General features: G+C 34.5%; 2 protein-coding genes across 6 annotated transcripts in view; one reads left to right on the plus strand and one right to left on the minus strand.

Moving 5' to 3' along the window:
• The window catches only part of dixdc1a (DIX domain containing 1a), a 59,400-nt gene that overhangs the window by 23,904 nt on the left and 15,019 nt on the right, over nucleotides 1-20,477 (plus strand). For 2 of the 5 annotated variants that reach the window (XR_015508391.1, XR_015508390.1), the window contains exons 1-2: nucleotides 14,567-15,097; nucleotides 20,340-20,449. Coding sequence is in view for 1 of the 5 variants with exons in the window: in NM_182884.1 (NP_878304.1) it covers nucleotides 15,075-15,097; nucleotides 20,340-20,449 (133 nt within the window). In the remaining 4 variants the exon portion in view is untranslated. 5 annotated transcript variants of the gene reach the window in all.
• On the minus strand, nucleotides 4,635-9,196 carry cryaba (crystallin, alpha B, a). Its single transcript, NM_131157.1, is given in 3 exon segments — nucleotides 4,635-5,180; nucleotides 7,712-7,834; nucleotides 8,974-9,196. Coding segments are annotated over 3 exon segments (507 nt in total). The 5' UTR covers nucleotides 9,166-9,196; the 3' UTR covers nucleotides 4,635-4,988.

A 20,477-nucleotide genomic window follows, 5' to 3' on the forward strand; every position in this document is an offset into this window, starting at 1 on the left:
GACAAGTGTAAACTTAAAAGAATTAAGAATGACATTAACACCGACTGTTCTTTATGCTAGTGAATCCTGAAACTTCTGTTCGTTTATTTAGGAATTGCCCTCATTCAATGATAGTTTGATGTGATCTTCTTGATTTTATACAATATTATGTTCAATTCAATTCAATTCAGCTTTATTTGTATAGCACTTTTACAATGTAGATTGTGTCAAAGCAGCTTCACATAAATGGTCATAGTAACTGGAACAGTGTAGTTCAGTTTTTAGTGTTTAAGTTCAGTTTAGTTCAGTTTAACTCAGTTCAGTGTGATTTAAAATCATTACTGAGAGTTCAAACACTGAAGAGCAAATTCATCAATGCGTAGCTCTACCAATCCTGAACCATGCGAGCCAGTGGCGACAGCAGAGAGGGAAAAAAAACTTCGCCTGATGAGAGTGAAGAAAAAAAAACCTTGAGAGAACCAGACTCAGTTGGGCATGACCATTTTAATTTCTCCGCTGGCCAAAAGTCTTGTGCAGAGCTTCAGTCACCGCGGTGAAAGAATGTGAAGGCAGATTTTGAATTTAGTTTACATATAGGAATATTATCTTTGGTTTCCATGAATGTGATAAAGGAAAGTAATACTTATTTCACAAACCTTATTGTTTTGTAGGCCAAATTTCATATTCACAGTTTCATTCATTCATTCATTCATTCATTCATTCATTCATTCATTCATTCATTCATTCATTCATTCATTCATTCATTCATTCATTCATTCATTCATCTTTGGCTAAGTCCCTTTATTAGTCTGGGGTCCCCATAGCGAAATGAAACTCCCAACTTATCCAGCATTTGTTTTACACAGCGGATGGCCTTCCAGCTGCAACCCATCACTGGCAAACATCCATACACACTCATTCAAATACATACACTACGGACAATTTTACCCAATTCACCATGTCTTTGGACTTGTGGGGGAAACCGGAGAACCTGGAAGAAACCAAAAAGAAATGTCAACTGACCCAGCCGAGGCTCAAACCAGCGAGTTTTGTAAGTGTTTTTTTTCCCCCTAAATTTAAATGAAAATGTATTTTGAGTCTGTTGAGGGATCAACAAACTTAAAAGCAATACGAACAAGGACTTTGATGAAGGACTTGTCACTTGACTTGGTCTAAATCACTGAAAATGCCTGGATTGATGACAATTGTTGTTAATGTTTTTCAAACTTTTAATAAAAAATAAATAAATAAAAAAGTAGAAGGGTCAGTCACATTTACTATTATAAGTAAATAAATTATTTATTCGTAAACATGCATGCATTTTTTTGCAAATATATTTTAAAAATCTATTTAAAACTAAATTCAAAACGCTTTAGATTTTTTAAGTGTGTCCATTTTGCATAGTTTTAGATTTTACAATAAAGTACAAACGTAACTTTAAGGCTTTGTCATTAATGATTTTAAATGTTGTGTTTAATTACAGGCTGTTCACATACTGGCATTAAATTAGTTCATGAAAATTCCTACATAAAGCTCCTTACACATTGTTTTTATCCCTATACAAAAATAAAGCTTATTGCTCATTACAAAATAACTTTATCTCCTCTGAATATAATTTGTTCCCAAAGACAACTGAACATTGGGGGAAAAGTAGAAAAAAAGTATTGCATACAGTTTATTGTGGTTTATATTGCAACTGCTCATGAATATTAATATCGTAATCTGAATATTTTGTCATTCACAAGAGGGTAACAAAGAAAAAGAAACAATCATATATTTTTAGATTGTTTTCAGTTTTGAAGTAGCAACTATTTACTTGTTGTAACACATATGTAAGATATATATAATGAACAAATGACTGATTAAACTATGTCAATAACAGCACATCTGCCGTAAATGGTTCAAATTCATGTGTTGTTGTTTTTAATTAACCCCTTTTGACTATTTTTTTGACAATTTAGCACATATTTTTAGTCTTAGTGACTTGCAAATCATCGCTCATTTTTAAAAGGCTCTTAAATTACTGTCCATTAAACGCAACAACTTTAATTGAAAACTATATTAGCATCCACTTTAATGTGTAATCTGCATCACGCTTTGCATGCATCGTTTCAGATATCTGTAATTTAAAATGCTTAAGATTTTAAAAAGCAACATGGATTCAATATTATAACTATTCGTCAGCTGTAAAAAAAAAAAAAAGCTCTGAACAGATACTATCGATATTGTTCTGCTCTGTCATAATCTTTATGATTGTGTGGACTACTCTATATACAGTGCTCAGCATAAAGGACTACACTCCCACCTTTGAAAATGAAAATTTGTATCCACACTGTTAAAAAAAACAAAGTAATTTTATGGTTTATTTCCGGCAGCTGGGGTGCCGTAAAAAACCCAGTAAAATAACATCCGTTAAATTACAGAAATTTAATGTAAAATAACGCACATTTTATTACAGAAATTTCCTTAAATTTAAATTTTTGGTAAATTTTAACCTCTGTTATTTTACAGTAAATTTCCAAAATTTAACAGCCGTTATTTTACTTCTTTTTTTTTCGGCACCTGCAGCTGCTGGAAATAAACTGTAAAATTACGGATTTTTTTACAGTGCATTTCTCAGTGAATATAGCCATTTTTGGGGGGATTTAAACTAAACAGTTTAATAAACAGTAATATAAATAAAGGTTTGGTCATTGAACGTCTTTAGGATTAGAAAGATAATGCATTAATCAAGATACTTAAAAAAAAAAGACAAACTATGAAATTTCAACTGAATGTAATATGTTTTATGTTTCTCCTGATGTTTCATATTTATAACAATTTTATTTAATACTTTTAACCAACATATTAATTTGAGTGTACTAACAAGAGATCAGTGAGAGGTGTACTTATTTATATATAATAGTCATAGCAACATCCATGGAGTAAATGTGTCTTTATTCTATTGATTTAGACTCAAATATTAAATTGAGAAATGATTCTGATTTTCATTACGATCCAAATTAAATAACACTGAAAAGACCATATATATATGCATATATATGCAGAAATTAAAATGGTCGTGCCCAACTGAGTCTGGTTCCCTCAAGGTTTTTTTTCTTTACTCCCATCAGGTGAAGTTTTTTTTCCCTCTCCGCTGTCGCCACTGGCTCGCATGGTTCAGGATTGGTAGAGCTACGCATCGATGAATTTGCTCTTCAGTGTTTGAACTCTCAGTAATGATTAAATCACACTGAACTGAGCTGAACTGAACTTAAACACTAAAACCTGAACCACACTGTTCCAGTTACCATGACCATTTATGTGAAGCTGCTTTGACACAATCTACATTGTAAAAGCGCTATACAAATAAAGCTGAATTGAAAAATTGAATATATATATATATATATATCTTAAAGCAGCGGAAATTTTGTGCATGCTATGATATTATCACATACAGTTCAAGTCAGAATTATTAGCCCCCTTTGATTTTTTTTTTCTTTTTAACATATTTTCCAAATAATGTTTAACAGAGCAAAGACATTTTCACAGTATGTCTGATAATATTTTTTTCTTCTAGAGAAAGTCTTATTTGTTTTATTTCGGCTAAAAGAAAAGCAGCTTTTAATATTTTATTAACTATTTTATGGTCAAAATTATTAGCCCCTTTAAGCTAAATTTTATTCAGACCACTGTTAAAAATAACTTGCCCAATTACCCTAACCTGCCTATAACCTAATTAACCTAGTTAAGCCTTTAAATGTCACTTTAAGCTGTATAGAAGTGTCTTGAAAAATATCTAGAAAAAATATCATTTACTATCATCATGGCAAAAATAAAATAAATCCGTGATTAGAAATGAGTTATTAAAACTATTATGTTTAGAAATGTGTTGAAAAAATCTTCTCGCCGTTAAACAAAAATTGAGGAAAAATAAACAGGGGGCTAATAATTCTGACTTCATTGTACAATAATCTGGGGTCAAGCTACTCAGTCAGTTGTTAAGCCTCTAATGTCACTTTACAAACAAACTTTAAAAGCATTGGATCAGAAACCAATAAAATGGCACCATTGTCAAATTCTTAAAAAATATAACTTAAGTTTTAATGTTTTTTTAAAGTTCTCATTTAAAAAAAAAATGTTTAAGTGTAGTCTTGCACCTAAAGTAGTCTGTGAGTTGATACATAAATTCAGCAGTGATGGAGCAAAGACAAGAGGGGCAGTAAGGGGGAATTGCAGAATCCACAGATGCTGTACCGCTGTGGGTCAGTCATCTTTTTCAGTAAAAGGTTCACATCTATGGAATGCCATGCCTGTTTATTAAAAGTTACAGTACAATCATAACTCACAGTTTTTTTTCTGTAAAGCTGAAAGAATGGGTGAAATCTTTACAGCAATGTGAGCATAAAGTATTATTCTTCCAGGTGGGTCAGGTTTTCATTTCTCTTTATGTAGATTGACTTACATTATGTTTGTGGCTCTGTAAATATTGTATATGTTTGCCGTATTGTGTTTGTTTTTCTATTGTTTGTTTGTTTTTAAATTTGTTTAAGTAAAGCCTAACCAGGGACAAGGGCTGCAAATTAGCTTTATGAACGCAACATCGGTTATCTTTGTATAACAATGTCAAGTGTATTATCCCTGTTAAATAACAAGCAAAAAAAAATAAAAAATTATTATTATTTTGATATGGGGATTTATTCAATTAAGATACAAATGCACAACATCCCATTCCAGTACAGCTTCCTCTCAAAGCCCAAGTTACAATCATCATCCAAGTCAACCACATAATTACATACAACGTCCAACTGTAGGCCATAAATATAACAAACCAAACCCAACTTTCATAATAACCTGCATTTACTGACCTAAAGCACCAACCAACTGTCTGATGGTGTGTTGTTCACTTATGGACAGGTATATCTCTAATATGTTTGGTTCTGCTCCACTGCATTAAAGCTTGTGATATTGTGTTGTAATACAGAAGTGTGGGGTTTGTTTGGAGATGAGAGGTGCAGCTCTGGACAGGTTCATTTCTGTGCTGGTGGTTTCTCTCCACAGATGATAGGGATGCTGCGTTCAAGGATGTCCAGCTGATGGCGAAGTGTGTTGATGGTCAACACACCGTCAGAGGACAGAGAAGAGGTGATGGCCCCTGGATCTACACCAGCAGGGATCTTGTACTTCCTGAAAAACTCCCTCGCCACTATGCCGTGATCATCCTGGAACAGAGACAGATGCAGATTCTTCAGGCTGAGGTATAAGTCAATCATTAATTATTTAAAATTAGCTCATTTTTATTTCTTAATGAGGAACTGTTATGCACAAATAACTTTCATAGAGGGTTTAAATGTAGTTGTGCAGCAGCAATGTGTAAATTTAGCCAGCCTCTATTGGTAAGAAATAATTAATTAAAATTTTTTACAATCACACTTGATAAAAGCAGTGTGCAGAAATGCTTTGATTGATATTCTCTCTTTTTACATGTCATCAGAGGGGGAAAGCTCCATCTATTAGTGATAATCTCTTTTTCATTAGCAGTTATTTATTTATTTATTTATTTATTTATTTATTTATTTATTTATATTCAACTCAAACAGGACACAAATACAGCATATAACAATATATACACACTTCCAAATTATATTTACATTATACAGTGCATACACACAATTAAATGCTTAACATTAAAAAGAAAGAAAAAAACTTTTAAGGGGGTAAAACAAAACAAAACAATAAATAAATAAAATTCCATTATAGAATTTTATCACCGTACCTGCTAAAGATAAGTTCAGCAACTAAGAGGATTATAATTGCGGAGTTTTAGGATACACAAATGAACACTGTAGTCTCCATTGACTGCCTTCTTCTGAGCCACTTCTTTTCACATTTTCAGTTTTTCACAGAGATAACGTTAGTTCTGTTTTAAATCTGTCACTATGCTCACTCACAGGTAGAGCTGTGCGGATTGGGGGAAATATCTAATTGCGATTTTTTTGAAAGATATTACGATTTCCATTTGAATTACGATTTAATTTGTAGTCAAGCTTCAGCTCAAAATCTGCATATATCGTAGCTTCTTACTGCAGTGAGTGAAAAAAATTAACTGAAAAGGAAATAACTTACTGTTTAGAAATAGTATTTTTAAATATTCAAAAATGAAATACTCATTTTTAATTAGAGCAAACAGTAAACACAAATAAAATGACCTTACCTTTCTGTAAACAAGTTGAACGCAAATTAGGGAGATAGTTTTACTCATTACACCAGTGGTCACCAAACTTGTTCCTGGAGGGCCGGTGTTCTGCAGATTTTTGCTCCAACCCTAATCAAACACACCTGAACAAGCTAATAAAGGTCTTACTAGGTATACTTGAAACATCCAGGCAGGTGTGTTGAGGCAAGTTGGAGCTAAACCCTGCAGGGACACCGGCCCTCCAGGACCGAGATTGGTGACCCCTGCATTACACGAAAAAAAAATTATAATTAAAAAAATACAGAACACTCAGTACAATAACATGGCTGAAACAACTCTGAAACTGTACTTTGCTGTTGCTTGCTACTAGATTGAGTGTCACAGGCAATACTTTCACTTGACTTTTTAGCAAGACACTCTTCATATAGCTGCCTGTGGTGCTTTTTTAGGTGCTGGTTGTTTTATTTCATCGTGCTGTGGCAACAATTCTAACAAATGACCTGTTTTTGTTCGGTGAATGACTTTGAAACCAAAATATTGCCATATTACCAATGTCCTGTTTTTTTTTTTATTAATTCATATATTAATGCTTCTGAAGTGGCAGACGCCGTCATCCCACTTGTCCGCACTTTCCTTCTTTTGTTTTTTATTGTGGGCTTTCCGCATAGACCGGTTGCATAATTCTGATTGGGCAGAACAAAAGTGTGCTCACCCAATTGGCTAGTAAGTTTATCACACACAGACAGCAGTCACACATTTGGTCTGGACAAGGGAAATTAAATAACATATATATTTCATATCACAGCCTCTTGCGATTAGCTAATCGCAACATTTCAAATCGCGATTGCAATTCAATTGGGGCTCACAGGGGTTTGTAGCCCCAACCTCTTTCAAAAAGCGTATTCTCTAATTTTTCATTTAAAGCAACCGTCACCAAAACTGCACAATTTGGATCAAGGCCTACACTGTAAAAAAATATATGATCAATTAGTCATGACAACATATGTTTTTAGGTCATTGTAACTTATTAAACTTAGTTAATCATGCTCTAACATACTTTTATAAGCTACACAAGCTGTTTCGGGTAAGTTTAAAATAATATAAGTCCAATAGACTCATAAGTTTAATTTAATTTAGCTTAAAAATTTAAGGCAACCAGGATTTTTTACAGTGTAAAAAGGGCAGTTTCAGAGAGAGTTATAATATTATTATTAATATTAATATTAATATTTACATACACACTGTAGTGACATCAGAGACTTATTTTTTATTTGTGAAAAAAGGCAGAAGAGGCCCCCTTTAAAGAAAAAAAAAAAACAAATGTTGTGTGGTGCATGATTTTGCCCATTGAATTGATTGGATTATTGAGTTGTGCTATTGGTTTGTTGGTTTGCTATTGGTGGATCTCATGTGATTGACAGGTTATGCCAGTAAACTCCTCATAAGATACGACCCATAATTGAATATATGGTTTAAACCTTGCTTCTTATGACAATGTTCCAATATAACGCTAATCATGAATGCGAAATGAAGGTGTTTTTAAAAGTTTGCCGTTACCTGCCGTTCATCGTGTTTTCCATGAATCTCAATAAAATCCTCATTGACCTTGACAGTCAATTCATCTGGAGAGAAGTGCTTCACATCCAGGTTGATTACAAAGCGATCTCTATCCTGTCTCATCTGTGTGTGAGAAGTTATGTCAAACTGAATGGTGAAAGAAGTCACAGAAACACAGTTTCTAATACTAATTATGATGAATGAACTCAATTTATTAGCAATAATGAACGCACACAAATTAATAATGAGTCACAGCATTCATAAAAACTGTTTAAAAGTTAAGAGTCAGAAATTTTTTTCTTTTATTTGGAAGAAATATTTGAACTGATCAAATAGTATATTATAATAAATGTTCACTAAGCACAAAATCATTATATTAGAATGATTTCTGAAAGATTATGTGACTGACAAACCAAGTAATAATGCTGAAAAATAGCTTTAAAACCATGAGAACATATTACATATTTAAATATTCAAATAACATAAAATACTTAATATTCATATTTATAATTAATCTATCACAAAATTACTTTTTTATTTGACAAATGACTCCCAACGTGTGAATTCCAGCGTAGGTTTACGAGTAAATGCATAAAAATATTTAATTAAATATATCAACTGTATTATTAAGCACCATGAATTAACGGTGATATTTTTAAAATAATCTACAGTTGTAGTCAGAATTATTAGCCCCACTGAATTATTAACCCCCCTGTTTATTTTTTTCTCAATTTCTGTTTAACAGAGAAAAGGTTTTTTTTAACACATTTCTAAACATAACATTTCTAATAACTGATTTATTTTATCTTTGCCATGATGAAAGTAAATAATATTTGATTAGATATTTTCAAGACACTTCTATACAGTTTGAAGTGTCATTTAAAGGCTTAACTAGGTTAATTAGGTTAACTAGGCAGGTTAGGGTAATTATGCAAGTTTTTTATGATGATGGTTTGTTCTCTAGACTATTGAAAAATTATAGCTTAAAGGGGCTAATAATTTTGACCTTAAAATGTTTTAAAATTAAAATTAAAATATGATTTTCTTCTAGCCAAAATAAAACAAATAAGTTTTTCTCCAGAAGAAAAAAATATTATCAGACATACTGTGAAAATGTCCTTGCATCATTTGATAAATATTTAAAAAAGAAAAAAAATATATATAATTCAATAATTCTGACTTTAACTGATTTTTTTTACATAAATAATAATAATAATAGTGATAATAATGATAATAATAATAATGAATTTGAAAGTGTTTACCTCCGACATGCCACTGTCCCACCAGCTTGGAAAGCGCCACAAATAAGGACGATAGTAAAACATGGTGTAGAAAGGTGAAAAAGGGTCACTGTCAGATAGATGCTCTCCAAAATACTGATCAAAAATTCGATAAGGGAAGAAGCCTGGGAACAAGGGTCGGCGATACCAGGGATGCTGGATAGAAATTTCCATTGTACCTTAGTTTGGAGCTGACAGCGGATCTGCTGCAGGTTCTGCAGGGGCCCTGTATTTATGCCCCATCCCAAAAACCTCGTGTCAGCCGCTGATCTATCTCCAGTTATGAGGTAAAGTGTTTTTTGCTGCCCTCTTCCCCTCTGGCTCATTCAAACAAAAACCTATTGAATCACCCTTCACTCTCTTTTAGATCATAGAGTCTCAAATGCTGGGCTCTGAATAGTTTTAATGCCCCTCTGCTCACAAGCCTGGAAAAATATTTGCCTGGCTAAGTTAGAATGGTTCTGAGTGAAGCCGCCATGTAAACTGGACTCATCCCAGCAAACTCTTGTGCCAGGAGGGATTCTGCACCCCATGCCCTGGGCGGGATGCGGACAGATATTATCTGCCCCATCCTGACTGCTATCACAGAAGAACTCAAGCAGAAAGATAATATTATGCCCTAAAATGTCCGGGACTGCAGGAATCAGCAAGACTGATGATTTGCTGTAAATCTGACATGATTAATGAGCCCAAGAGGACTCTGCTGTCCCGTCTTAGAAAGATAGGCAGTTGGGTCCCACTTTATATTAGGTGGCCTTTACTTACGCCGAACTTAAACATTTGTTACATTGTAATTATTGAGTAAACACATGTACTTATGATTGATTAAATACATTCATGCAACTACCTCTGTAATTCATTGATGTAACTACATGGTTGACCATCCCTTACACCTTTACCCACCCTTAAACTTACTCAAACCACCAAACCTGTCTCTAAACGTACCCGTATACCACCTCAAGAGCATCAGAAGTGTTCGGCAACACATTATGAACACAGTAAGTACATTATATTTATTTTTTTGATGCAAGTACATACTAGTTCAGGCCACCTAATGTAAAGTGTTGAAATGGGGATGAAAACACAATTTCAGGTGTTTGGTCTGTCTTATCCATCCACCAATCCAGTTGCCATCTTTTTTTATGAAAGTCATCATTTACTAACCAATCACTTGTTCAAAACCTAAGCACAAAAAAAATATTTTGAAAAAATGTTATCGCATCCATTGCTTTATGAAAAAAGGTCCACACTATTGAGTGTGTAACAAGACTATGCACGTTCTGTCACAAACCATTGTGCTGCTTAGTTACATGCACTGTCAATCATCTCGACACATCATCCACATTTCTTTCATATTTAATCTCCTACCGAATTGAAGAAGCATCAGCAGGCTGATCTGCCATCCATGTCTGTTTAATGCAGAGAAATCTCTTCAGATGCTTTTCGGAATTACACATTCAGAAGTTAACGGCCAAACACACTTTTACTATATAAAAGTTCACATTGTTGCTGCACATTAACCTCACAAACTCTTTTTTTTATTGTGTTTTAACAATACAAACATATTAATTATAAAAATAAATGACATCAAGTACAATAATAAACAAGTAAAATTAATAATAATAAAAATAATAAAATAAGATAATAAAAAACAGAGTAAACAAGAGTACAGAGGCAAATTATCAAATTAAATAATATTTGCAAAGTCCTTTTAAAATTTTACAATTTTAACACTTTTTCCCAGAGATGGGTTGCGGCTGGAAGGGCATCCGCTGCGTAAAAATGAGCTGGATAAGTTGGCGGTTCATTCCGCTGTGGCGACCCCAGATTAATAAAGGGACTAAGCTGACAAGAAAATGAATGAATGAAATTTAACACTTTTTTTTGCTGTAAACATTTTGTGAAGTAGCAATTAAACAATTTAAAGCAGTCACAAAACAATTCTGCAACCTAGGTAATGATGAAGAAAATTTACATTTGTGAATATAATATTTATTCAATAAAATAAATAAATAGCCTATAAATTATATGTTATGTTTATCATGGGAAAAGTAACAAATTATATCACACATGGAAAAAGATGAAGTTAAACTTATATTTAGATAAAAAATAGACAGAAAATCAGACCACAACACCTTAACATGTGGGCATTTGACAAAAAGATGATCAATCGATTTGATGCTTGAGTTACAGAAGACACAATTTGAGATAACCGAATTTAGATGCAATCTCATTTGTGGGGTAGATATTGTGTAACACTTTCAAACGTAATTCTTTAACTTTGTTGGGAACACAAAATTTGTAAGGTAAGAGCCAAGCTTTTTTTAATATATATATATATATATATATATATATATATATATATATATTCAAATATTTTCCAGTAGGTTAGATATAAATTATTGGTCATTCAAACAATTCATTTCCAAAGGATTAATGGTAGGTCTTGCGTCTGCCATGTTTGTAGTTTGTTAACTCTTTTTACTATTACTATTTACTTTACTTTACTACTTTACTATTTTTACTACTACTACTAGGACAGATAAAATTTGGATGCAGCAGTTGAATTTCATAGTCTTTTTGGAAGTCGATGGGTCGAGCCAGCATTTTCCAAAATACCTCGTTTTGTGTTCAACAGAAGAAAGAAACTCATAAAGGCTTAAAATCACATGAGGGAAAATAAATTATGAGGTAATTTTCATTTTTGGTTGAAATACCCCTTTATGTAAACAATGCTAGAACAGGTTGGACCCTCTTTTGCCTTAAATAGTTTTAATTATTTGCGCAGCATATTCAACAAGTTGCTATAAACATCCCACAGGGTTGTTAGTCCATATCAGCTTGATGTCACTCGGTTGCTGCAGATTTGTTAGCTGTAAATCTTTCTGAACTGTAGCCTCAGTTTGTTGTTGTTTTCAGACAGGAGTGTCATTAGTGTGCTCTTCTTCATATTATTATTGCTTTAGCTCAGTTTTAATGTGTTGTGAGATGCTTCAGACCTCTATATAAGTGATTTTGTTTTTTGAGCTACTATTGCCTTTGTATCAGTTTGAACCAGACATCCCAAGCCAGAATACTGGCATCAACAAGGCATTTTCTTCAACATAAAAGCCACTCACTAGATATTTTCTTTTCTTTCTTTCTTTTTTTTCTCTGTAAATCCTAAAGCTGAAAAGCTGAGTTTCTGAAATGGCAAGCCCAAAAATGAGTTCCAAACTACCCAAATTCTGCTGGTACTTTTGAAACACAACTGTGGCTTAACTTATTTGAATAATAAGTATCTTGTAGTTTTCCCAAGCTACATTTTCATGCATAGTAGCTTTCCAAACGCTGCCTTGAGTCTCTGAGTAATCTCTTCCAGCAAATAGGGATTTTTAATTCCACTCCAAATCCACTGCCAATATGATCACCCTGCTTTACAGGAATTGGGAATGCAGCCATTCAGAGATAAATGGGTTGTTCATGCATAACATGTCCATGGATTTTTGAAATGGACAGCATTATTTTAAGTTGAAATGTACATGTACATTACATTTAATGATTAAGCAGACACTTTTATGCAAATCAACTTTGATTATTATATCAGCTATAATGTGTAATGTAAAATGTATAACTGCATTATTTCATGAGAACCTTTTTTTTTGCCTTCACTACTTTACCTTCAGGTTTTGTGTGGCAAGTTCATTTGTAATTTTAAAAGTACAAATGTCATCTCCACATTAATATTAGCATAAAAGAATGTACAAATTGCAAATAAATTTGAGTACATCTATGTACCACTTGGGCATGCAAATTTGTCAAACGCTTTCAGAAATATAAATTCAGAATTGTAAGGGTAAAAGTTAAGATTAAGAAATGAAAGTGCATTTTATCGTTTTTATTTTTATTTTGCTTACAGGACAGCACCCTCCTACCTATACCCGTCCCTAAAGGTCTACATCCACTCTAGAAGCTTTTGGTCTGGGAGTGAGCATTGCCTTGTGGTACCATTGCAGAGAGGCTTTAAGTCATTTTTCAAAACCTTTTCATTTAATGTTCCATGCTGGTGGAATGATCTTTTCGGACTGCAGATTCTGTGGTATCCTTCAAACGACAACCAAAAACCCATTTCTATTTGAGAGCACCTTAAACCCTGTGAATAAGCGTTTGCTAAAAGACTAAATTTAAAAGTAAATATATAATTTCACTGATCAATTAGGGGAAAAGGTATCAAAGACACTAAGAAAGAAAGAAAGAAAGAAAGAAAGAAAGAAAGAAAGAAAGAAAGAAAGAAAGAAAGAAAGAAAGAAAGAATCACAAAAGAAAGAATCACAAAAGAAAAAAACAATCTAGAAAGAAAAAAAATCAAGAAAAAAGAAAGAAAGAATCAAAAAAGAAAAAGAAAGAAAGAAACAATCTAGAAAAAAATCAAGAAAGAGTTAAAGAAGAAAGAAAGAAAGAAAGAAAGAAAGAAAGAAAGAAAGAAAGAAAAAGAAAGAAAGAAAAGAAAAGAAAAGAAAAAATCAAGAAAGAATGAAAGAAAGAATCAAGGAAGAAAGAAAAAAATCGAGAAAGAAAGAAGGAATGAATAAAGAAAGAAAGAATCAAAAAAGAAAAAGAAAGAAAGAAACAATCTAGAAAAAAATCAAGAAAGAGTTAAAGAAGAAAGAAAAAAGAAAGAAAGGAGGAAAGAAAGAAAGAATCAAAAAGAAAAAGAAAAAAAGAAAAAATCAAGAAAGAAAAACAAAAGAAAGAATGAAAGAAAGAATCAAGGAAGAAAGAAAAATCGAGAAAGAAGGAAAGAATAAAGAAAGAAAGAAAGAAAGAAAGAAAGAAAGAAAGAAAGAAAGAAAGAATCAAAAAAGAAAAAGAAAGAAAGAAACAGTCTAGAAAGAAAAAAATCAAGAAAGAAAGAATGAAAAAGAAAGAAAGAATCAGAAAGAAAAGAAAAAATCAAGAAAGAAAAAGAAAGAAAGAATGAAAGAAAGAATCAAGGAAGAAAGAAAAAAATCGAGAAAGAAAGAAGGAAAGAATAAAGAAAGAAAGAAAGAAAGAAAAGAAAGAAAGAAAGAAAGAAAGAAGCCACTGCAAATTGATGGCCATCAAAGTAATTTCCTTTTCAGAATGTCACATAAACAAAATAAGTTCATCCTCATCACAGTGTTTTGAAACAGTATGTCTTGTTCACAGCTGACGTGGTCATTTTCAGCATCTTCTTTCTTTCTCTCTTTCGCATGCACACATAGTCCACTCCCTCATTTTGATATGATACAACTGTATAAATTATAATTCACACTGTCAAGTACTGATCATAACCTACATGTTTTTGGTTTTAAATTGCCGGTTATTTAAAGTGTGTCACCCTCACACACACACACACACACACACACACACACACACACACACACACACACACACACACACACACACATCAACGTGGTTTTGAGGAGACGCCCATTTTTTTCCTCCTGCCCACATGCAACCTTCCACCCCCCTCCATCCTGGAGCCCACCACTGTGTGTGAAAGGGAGGGCTGAAGATGGAGGAGGGGAGGGTAAACAGAGCCGGGCTGAACCACGTCTGACTCCTGAAAGAGGGAATAAGGGAGGGGGAAGACGAGAAGCGAAGAGAAACAGAAGAGCAGAGGGGAAAAATATCTCAAAACCAGGGAGAATGAAAAACAGGAGTCGCGTGGTTAGTGGAGATTCAAGAAGGGGGACGGCAGAGCGTTCAGAAGCTCTTTACTCCCCTGTTATGGCTCAGAACTGAAAACAGGATTACCTCATGCTTCTTATCATAGAGACACATGCTGTCTCTGCCTGGGATTTTCATCGTTGAGTCTCTGGGAATACCCGAAAAGGCTATTTAATCTGGGTTTACAGCATAAGTGTTGAGGCTGGACTGAAAAAAGAGGACTGGAGGATAAACGCATGGGCTGGAATCTGCCGTCCATCATCTTCAATTGACCGAACCGGCAGCTACGTGGACAAGGATTTGGAATGTACACACCCTTTGGACCAGCGCTGTGTTGATGACACTCCGCTTCCTCAAACCCCACGGGTTGGGCCGGATCATAATGGGGGGTTAAAAGGGCAATCAGCATCATGGGAGCCAAACAAATGAAATGGTATGAATGAAATTCCACAGCTCCCTCAATGATTGCATTCTTCTCCTGTGTCCATCTTCCATTCCATTCCATTTAGGACATCAGAAGCATTGTCTGTCATTTGACTGCAACATCGTGATATTATATGTGGCTGTGCAGGTTTTTTCACCATTTTACTATTTAAAAGATTGATGTGTGGGTGTTGCCTGCTATTATGAAGTCACCTAGCAACCGGGAATTGCTGAGTTCAATATGGTCAGTGCCATCTGCGTGCTCTGTATATGATTGGATGTATCAATCCACTCAAACGCTCCGTTTCATAAATGGGCTGATGGATATATGGGGTTTTAATAGACTGTACATCATAAAGAGGTCATGCGAGTGGAGTAAATGACGAGGGAGGATGTTTCATCTTCCATTATGTTAGACTCATTAATTTATTAGAAACTAAGCTAATTTGTCTGTTAGGACTTGCTAGGCATGTGACGGTAACCAAAAAAGTCTAGGTTTTATAAGAGCCAACATTTTCTGTTATACCGTTCTTAAGGTATGTGTAAGATTATTTTATTTACGTTTTTTTTTTTTTTTAAGACAACAGCATCTCCAGCAGAAAAGATTTAAAATTGTAAAGAAATCAGTGTTTTTAAAACTAATTTCAAGAGTTCACACTTAGCTGATGATTGATTTTAAGCAAGTTTGGCATGCTGTCCCAGGAGAGAGCCCTGAGCTCGAAGGTTCTTGAGCCCTGGGCTCCCTCCCGTTTGGAGGAAGAGAGGGGAGCCTCGAGCTCAGGTAGATCTCGACAAGTCCCCTTTTTATAATAGCTAAAGATTAAGATTGAAGGCTATTAAAAGATATGCTGCATTATTAGATTACCTGTATTGAAATTTAGATTTAACGATTAACTTGTTGTACATGTTTTTGGAATGTGGGAGGAAACCGGAGAACCCGGGGAAAACCCACGCAAGCACGGGAAGAACATGCAAACTACACACAGAAACGACCACGGGCCTGTTAAGGAACTAGAACCGGTGACGTTCTTGCTGTTAGGCGACAGTGCTAGTCACTGAGCCACCGTGCTGCCCTATGGAGGGAAAGGTGAAAAGGTAGGGGTGGAAGGGGGGATTCTTCAAATCGAAGATGACTGTAGTGAGAAAACCCTGGCTCTTTATAGTGGTTAGGAATGGCCTGATTGGTGGATCAAGCATGCTAATGCAGAACCAGCCGTGTTCAATCATAATCACGTGCTCCTCTCGAAATTAGTTTATGAATAAACTTCACAAAGACAACAGTAGTCACTGATAGTGATGTGCGAAACCACTGGTTTCCTATCAGATTCAATACCAAGCAAAATGAAGGTGGATATCAGCTATACCAATCCGATACTGATACTTTGCGCATAAATTACTGTTTGGGAAATTAAGGTAACAAGTAGTGTTCTTAAAAGTGTCACTTTACACTGAATACGAGCCATATCACGGGTTATTCTTGTTTATTGTTCATTGATAAAAAAATATACAAAAAAAAGTGCCAACTTACATATTTATTGACAGCATCTGAGCATGTTGTTAAAAACCTCATCTGAGCTGGTTGTTAAAAGAGTCTGCAAGTTCGTGCTTCATGGATAAAGTGATGTTGTTGTGGACATCGATTATGTTAAGCGTGTCTTTATTCGCTTTATTTGATGCGCAGCAGGGAAAAAAGTCTTTCAGCAGCGCATGAAGTTGTTGGTAAAGTTCTCACTCGGATCAGAGCGAGTTTTTGTGCTACTAAATGCAGCGCTGCGTGCAAACTCACATTCAGTCAGGCGAATTAAAAGTCTCATTGCCTAGGATTTCAATCAAATTAATAAAACTCTTGCCATGAATAAAACTAAAGGCTATTTTATTATTTTAAGATTTTAGATGACAGGTTAGTAATTATATCATACATGGTTAATTGTATTCACGTCAATTAAATAACTTTAATAAATAAAATATCTTTGTAAGAATGTGATGAGTTATTCACTTCTCTGTCAGAGCCTGCTCTGTGGTTTTAAAACCTTTTTTAAACTGTACGGTTTAGACCTGGATGGTTTTTTTTTATAATTGTAGTGTAGTTCACTTGTAGATGTCCGATAACTAGCGCGCTTCCGCTGAGCCAGCTGTGGTAGCTTGGCAAACGAGGCGCGACATCATAGTTGTAGTAACCGTACCGAAGTGTTCTTAGAATGGTTCGGCACGATAGTGGCCATGTTAATCCAGTCCCCTTGAAGATTTTTAACCTTTTTTTTGTTTGTTTTATCATTGTCACAAATACCCAAGGCCCCAAAATACAGCCACATTGCCCGATTTTCTCTCTCTGTACCTGGATTGTGCAATTTACAATCACCTAATGTAAAAAAAAAAAAATGTAAATCCATCATCTTCTAAATCATCTTTGAATCATTTTTTCAGTGTAGAATATAGAATATATGGTATACTATGTGTACAATAACAACAAAATGTAAGGTTGGAAGAGGGAAACTTCTTTTAACTTGAGCCATATACTGAGAAAGAATACGAATGAGCCATTTGTAGGTGACATTAAAAGGAATTTGTGTGTTATTGGGTTTCACTGTCACAACAGGTTTGAGTTGGTCTTGCAGCTATATGTTAGCCAAAACAAAGCTCATTTCTGTGTGAGCTAATGTGCCTATCAACATTTACCTGGAATTTTTCCCTTTTCCAAAAGAAATAAGAAGGCAGTCATTTGTGAAAGTATCTTATTACAACCTTTATTTAAACCTATAGTTAAAGGTCCCGTGAAGTGCTTTATATGCATTTTTATTTGATAATTGAATTAATCTTGACCGAAACACGAAGAGAGGGTGCATCAAATAAAAAGCAAATGGGGAGCGTCTTGAAGGGGGTGGGGCATGTCAGATAATAGAGAGCATTTGATTGGTCATGATGTGATGAGAAACGGTAGTGTGAGGTGACGTGCATAAAATCGCTGATCAATTTGGGCGGAAGTGACAAGCTACAGGCTTTACATGTTTATAGCAGTTTTTTATTTTTTAAATCCGAAGTTTGTCACCGTTTTGGGCCACACTTGCATATAGATATCCTGAAAATGAATAATACTGAGACTAACATTTAAAAACTTTATTTTAACTTCTTGGGACCTTTAAATTCCCCTCTGGCCCTCAAATATTGAAAGTCCTGTATATTTCGCCATGCAATTACACATGACCATAGTTTAAAATGAAATGCAGGTCCCCTAGGATCAAACCCATCATTAGCTATGTTTTCATCCAAAAATGCGAATGAACTTAACGATCAGTTCAATAGTTATGTAGATGAAAGGGAGTAATGTATTCATTTGAAAGTTTCTATGCATGTTTTAGGTCTTATTCATGCAGAATATGACTTTACTTCTAAAAATATAGTTTAAGACCTTTTTACTTCGCACAATGTCTAAAAAAAATGCAGCGCTCACATGCACAGCACTTCAAAATCACTTCAAAAGATGCGAGAGGAGAGCGTAACAGTCACAGACATCTGTCAAGCATGTGTTTTTTATATTGACACAATAGGAAAGTAGAGCATTGGAGAGGAATAATGTATTCTGTGTGAACAGTCCCTTAGTTCTTCATGTATACACTCCTATAGATCAGGGGTTCCCAAACTTTTCAGCCCGCGACCCCCAAAATAACAATGCCAGTGACTCGCGACCCCCAATATCTTATCTATCAATATCTGCAATGGTGCACACACTCCAACAGACCCAACTCTATTCTTCATTTAATTTTTTTAATGTAGATCAGTGCTGTAAATGTGCCACAAAGTTTAACCTGATGTTATAAAATCAATCTGCTGCATTTGACGCTATTGCTGTGTCTTTAATATACTGTAATTACCGCAGGGGTCCCAATCCAATAGAACTAGTAACTATAAGCTACTATATTAACTATATACAGTAGTATAAACAACTATTTTTTTTCTTTTCAGTAGGTTATGGATAAAATATGGTAATTCTATGGTTCAATAAAAATAAATAGATTTTTGTAAATCACCAGGCAACCTCCCTTTATTGTCTCACGACTCCTCAGGGGGCCCTGACCTTCACTTTGAAAACCACTGCTATAGTAATTGAGTAGATACAGTTTTCAACAAGACAGCTGAGTGAACAATTCAATGATTCAGAAATAAAGACATGAATCAGTAAATAGTTTAATGAGACTTTTTACAACATTTCGCTATTCTAGTCTGTTTTGTACAAATCAGTTGAATGAATAAATGAATGAATAAAGACAGTAACATCCTCAATCAGCTGAAGTTTTCCCCCTCAGCTTTCCCCTGAAACTCCTTAGGCTTAGTCCCTTATTTATCAGAGGTTGCCACAGCTTAATGAACTAATTATGCAATAAATGTAATGCACTTGGTTCTAAATGAATCAGTCAGATTATGTTTTACATCTGCAGTATAAATGTACATGTCTCTCTTTGTATAAATACTTAACATTCAGCGCTATGACACCTCTCAGTGCAGCGTTCTGCTGTAATGTCATGCATGTGTACACATCTCTTTACACAGTCGTTCTCAGAAGCTTAATCAAGTAGATGTAATCCCGGTTAATAGTCCTTATCAACATGTCATAATCAGTTTATTCAAACAAGACTGGAAAGATGACTCTCATGAAATCAACTCAGAGAGCTCCTTTGTCTCCCATTCTGTGCAACAGACTTCATTCTGTCTTTGTTAGAGAGAACTCTTTAATATCATATTCCTCTGCAGGAGGTACAGCTAGGGGTGTTGAAGATAAAGTCTCTCGTTTCATATGTACTGAAAGCAGTTGAATGACGTGACTGAGGAATGCTCTTCTAGTGCGGTTTGAAACTGAAACCTGGATAAGAATCTTGATATGCAACTGGAATTTCCCCTATTTAGTTCAGTTGGATGTGACTAAAACGAATACCTTACGTAAACAAAAGGCTTTCGTTCGTATTAAATTACTCTAGGTGTTATGTTTGACCAATTAGGATCACACAAATATCTATAGTACAGGCTTAAAAAGAACATTTTTCTTTTTTGTGAAGCCATAAAAGCTTTTTATGAAAAGTTCTTCAAATCAACATTCCATCATATTGTGATTAACAATTTAGTAATTTAAAGAACCTCATGTTACTGTAGAAGCTTTTTTGCATTGAAAAGTTTCCATAGTTGTAAAAGCTTCTTGATGGAACAATCAATGTTAATATAAGAGTGTATTTTGCTCATGATTCTTTTCAACATCTCTCCAGCCTCAGTTCATCCAGTCCATCACACACACCTAAGGAGGAGTACATTATTGCCAAATCTGAAGATTCAGGAGAGCTGGTTGGAAACCACACGGAACAACCACAAAGCCTAGGTAGGACATATCTCATTCATGGAGCCCA

This window comes from Danio rerio, chromosome 15, assembly GCF_052040795.2.
Source record: "Danio rerio strain M-AB ecotype USA chromosome 15, GRCz13ab, whole genome shotgun sequence".
NCBI lineage: Eukaryota > Metazoa > Chordata > Actinopteri > Cypriniformes > Danionidae > Danio > Danio rerio.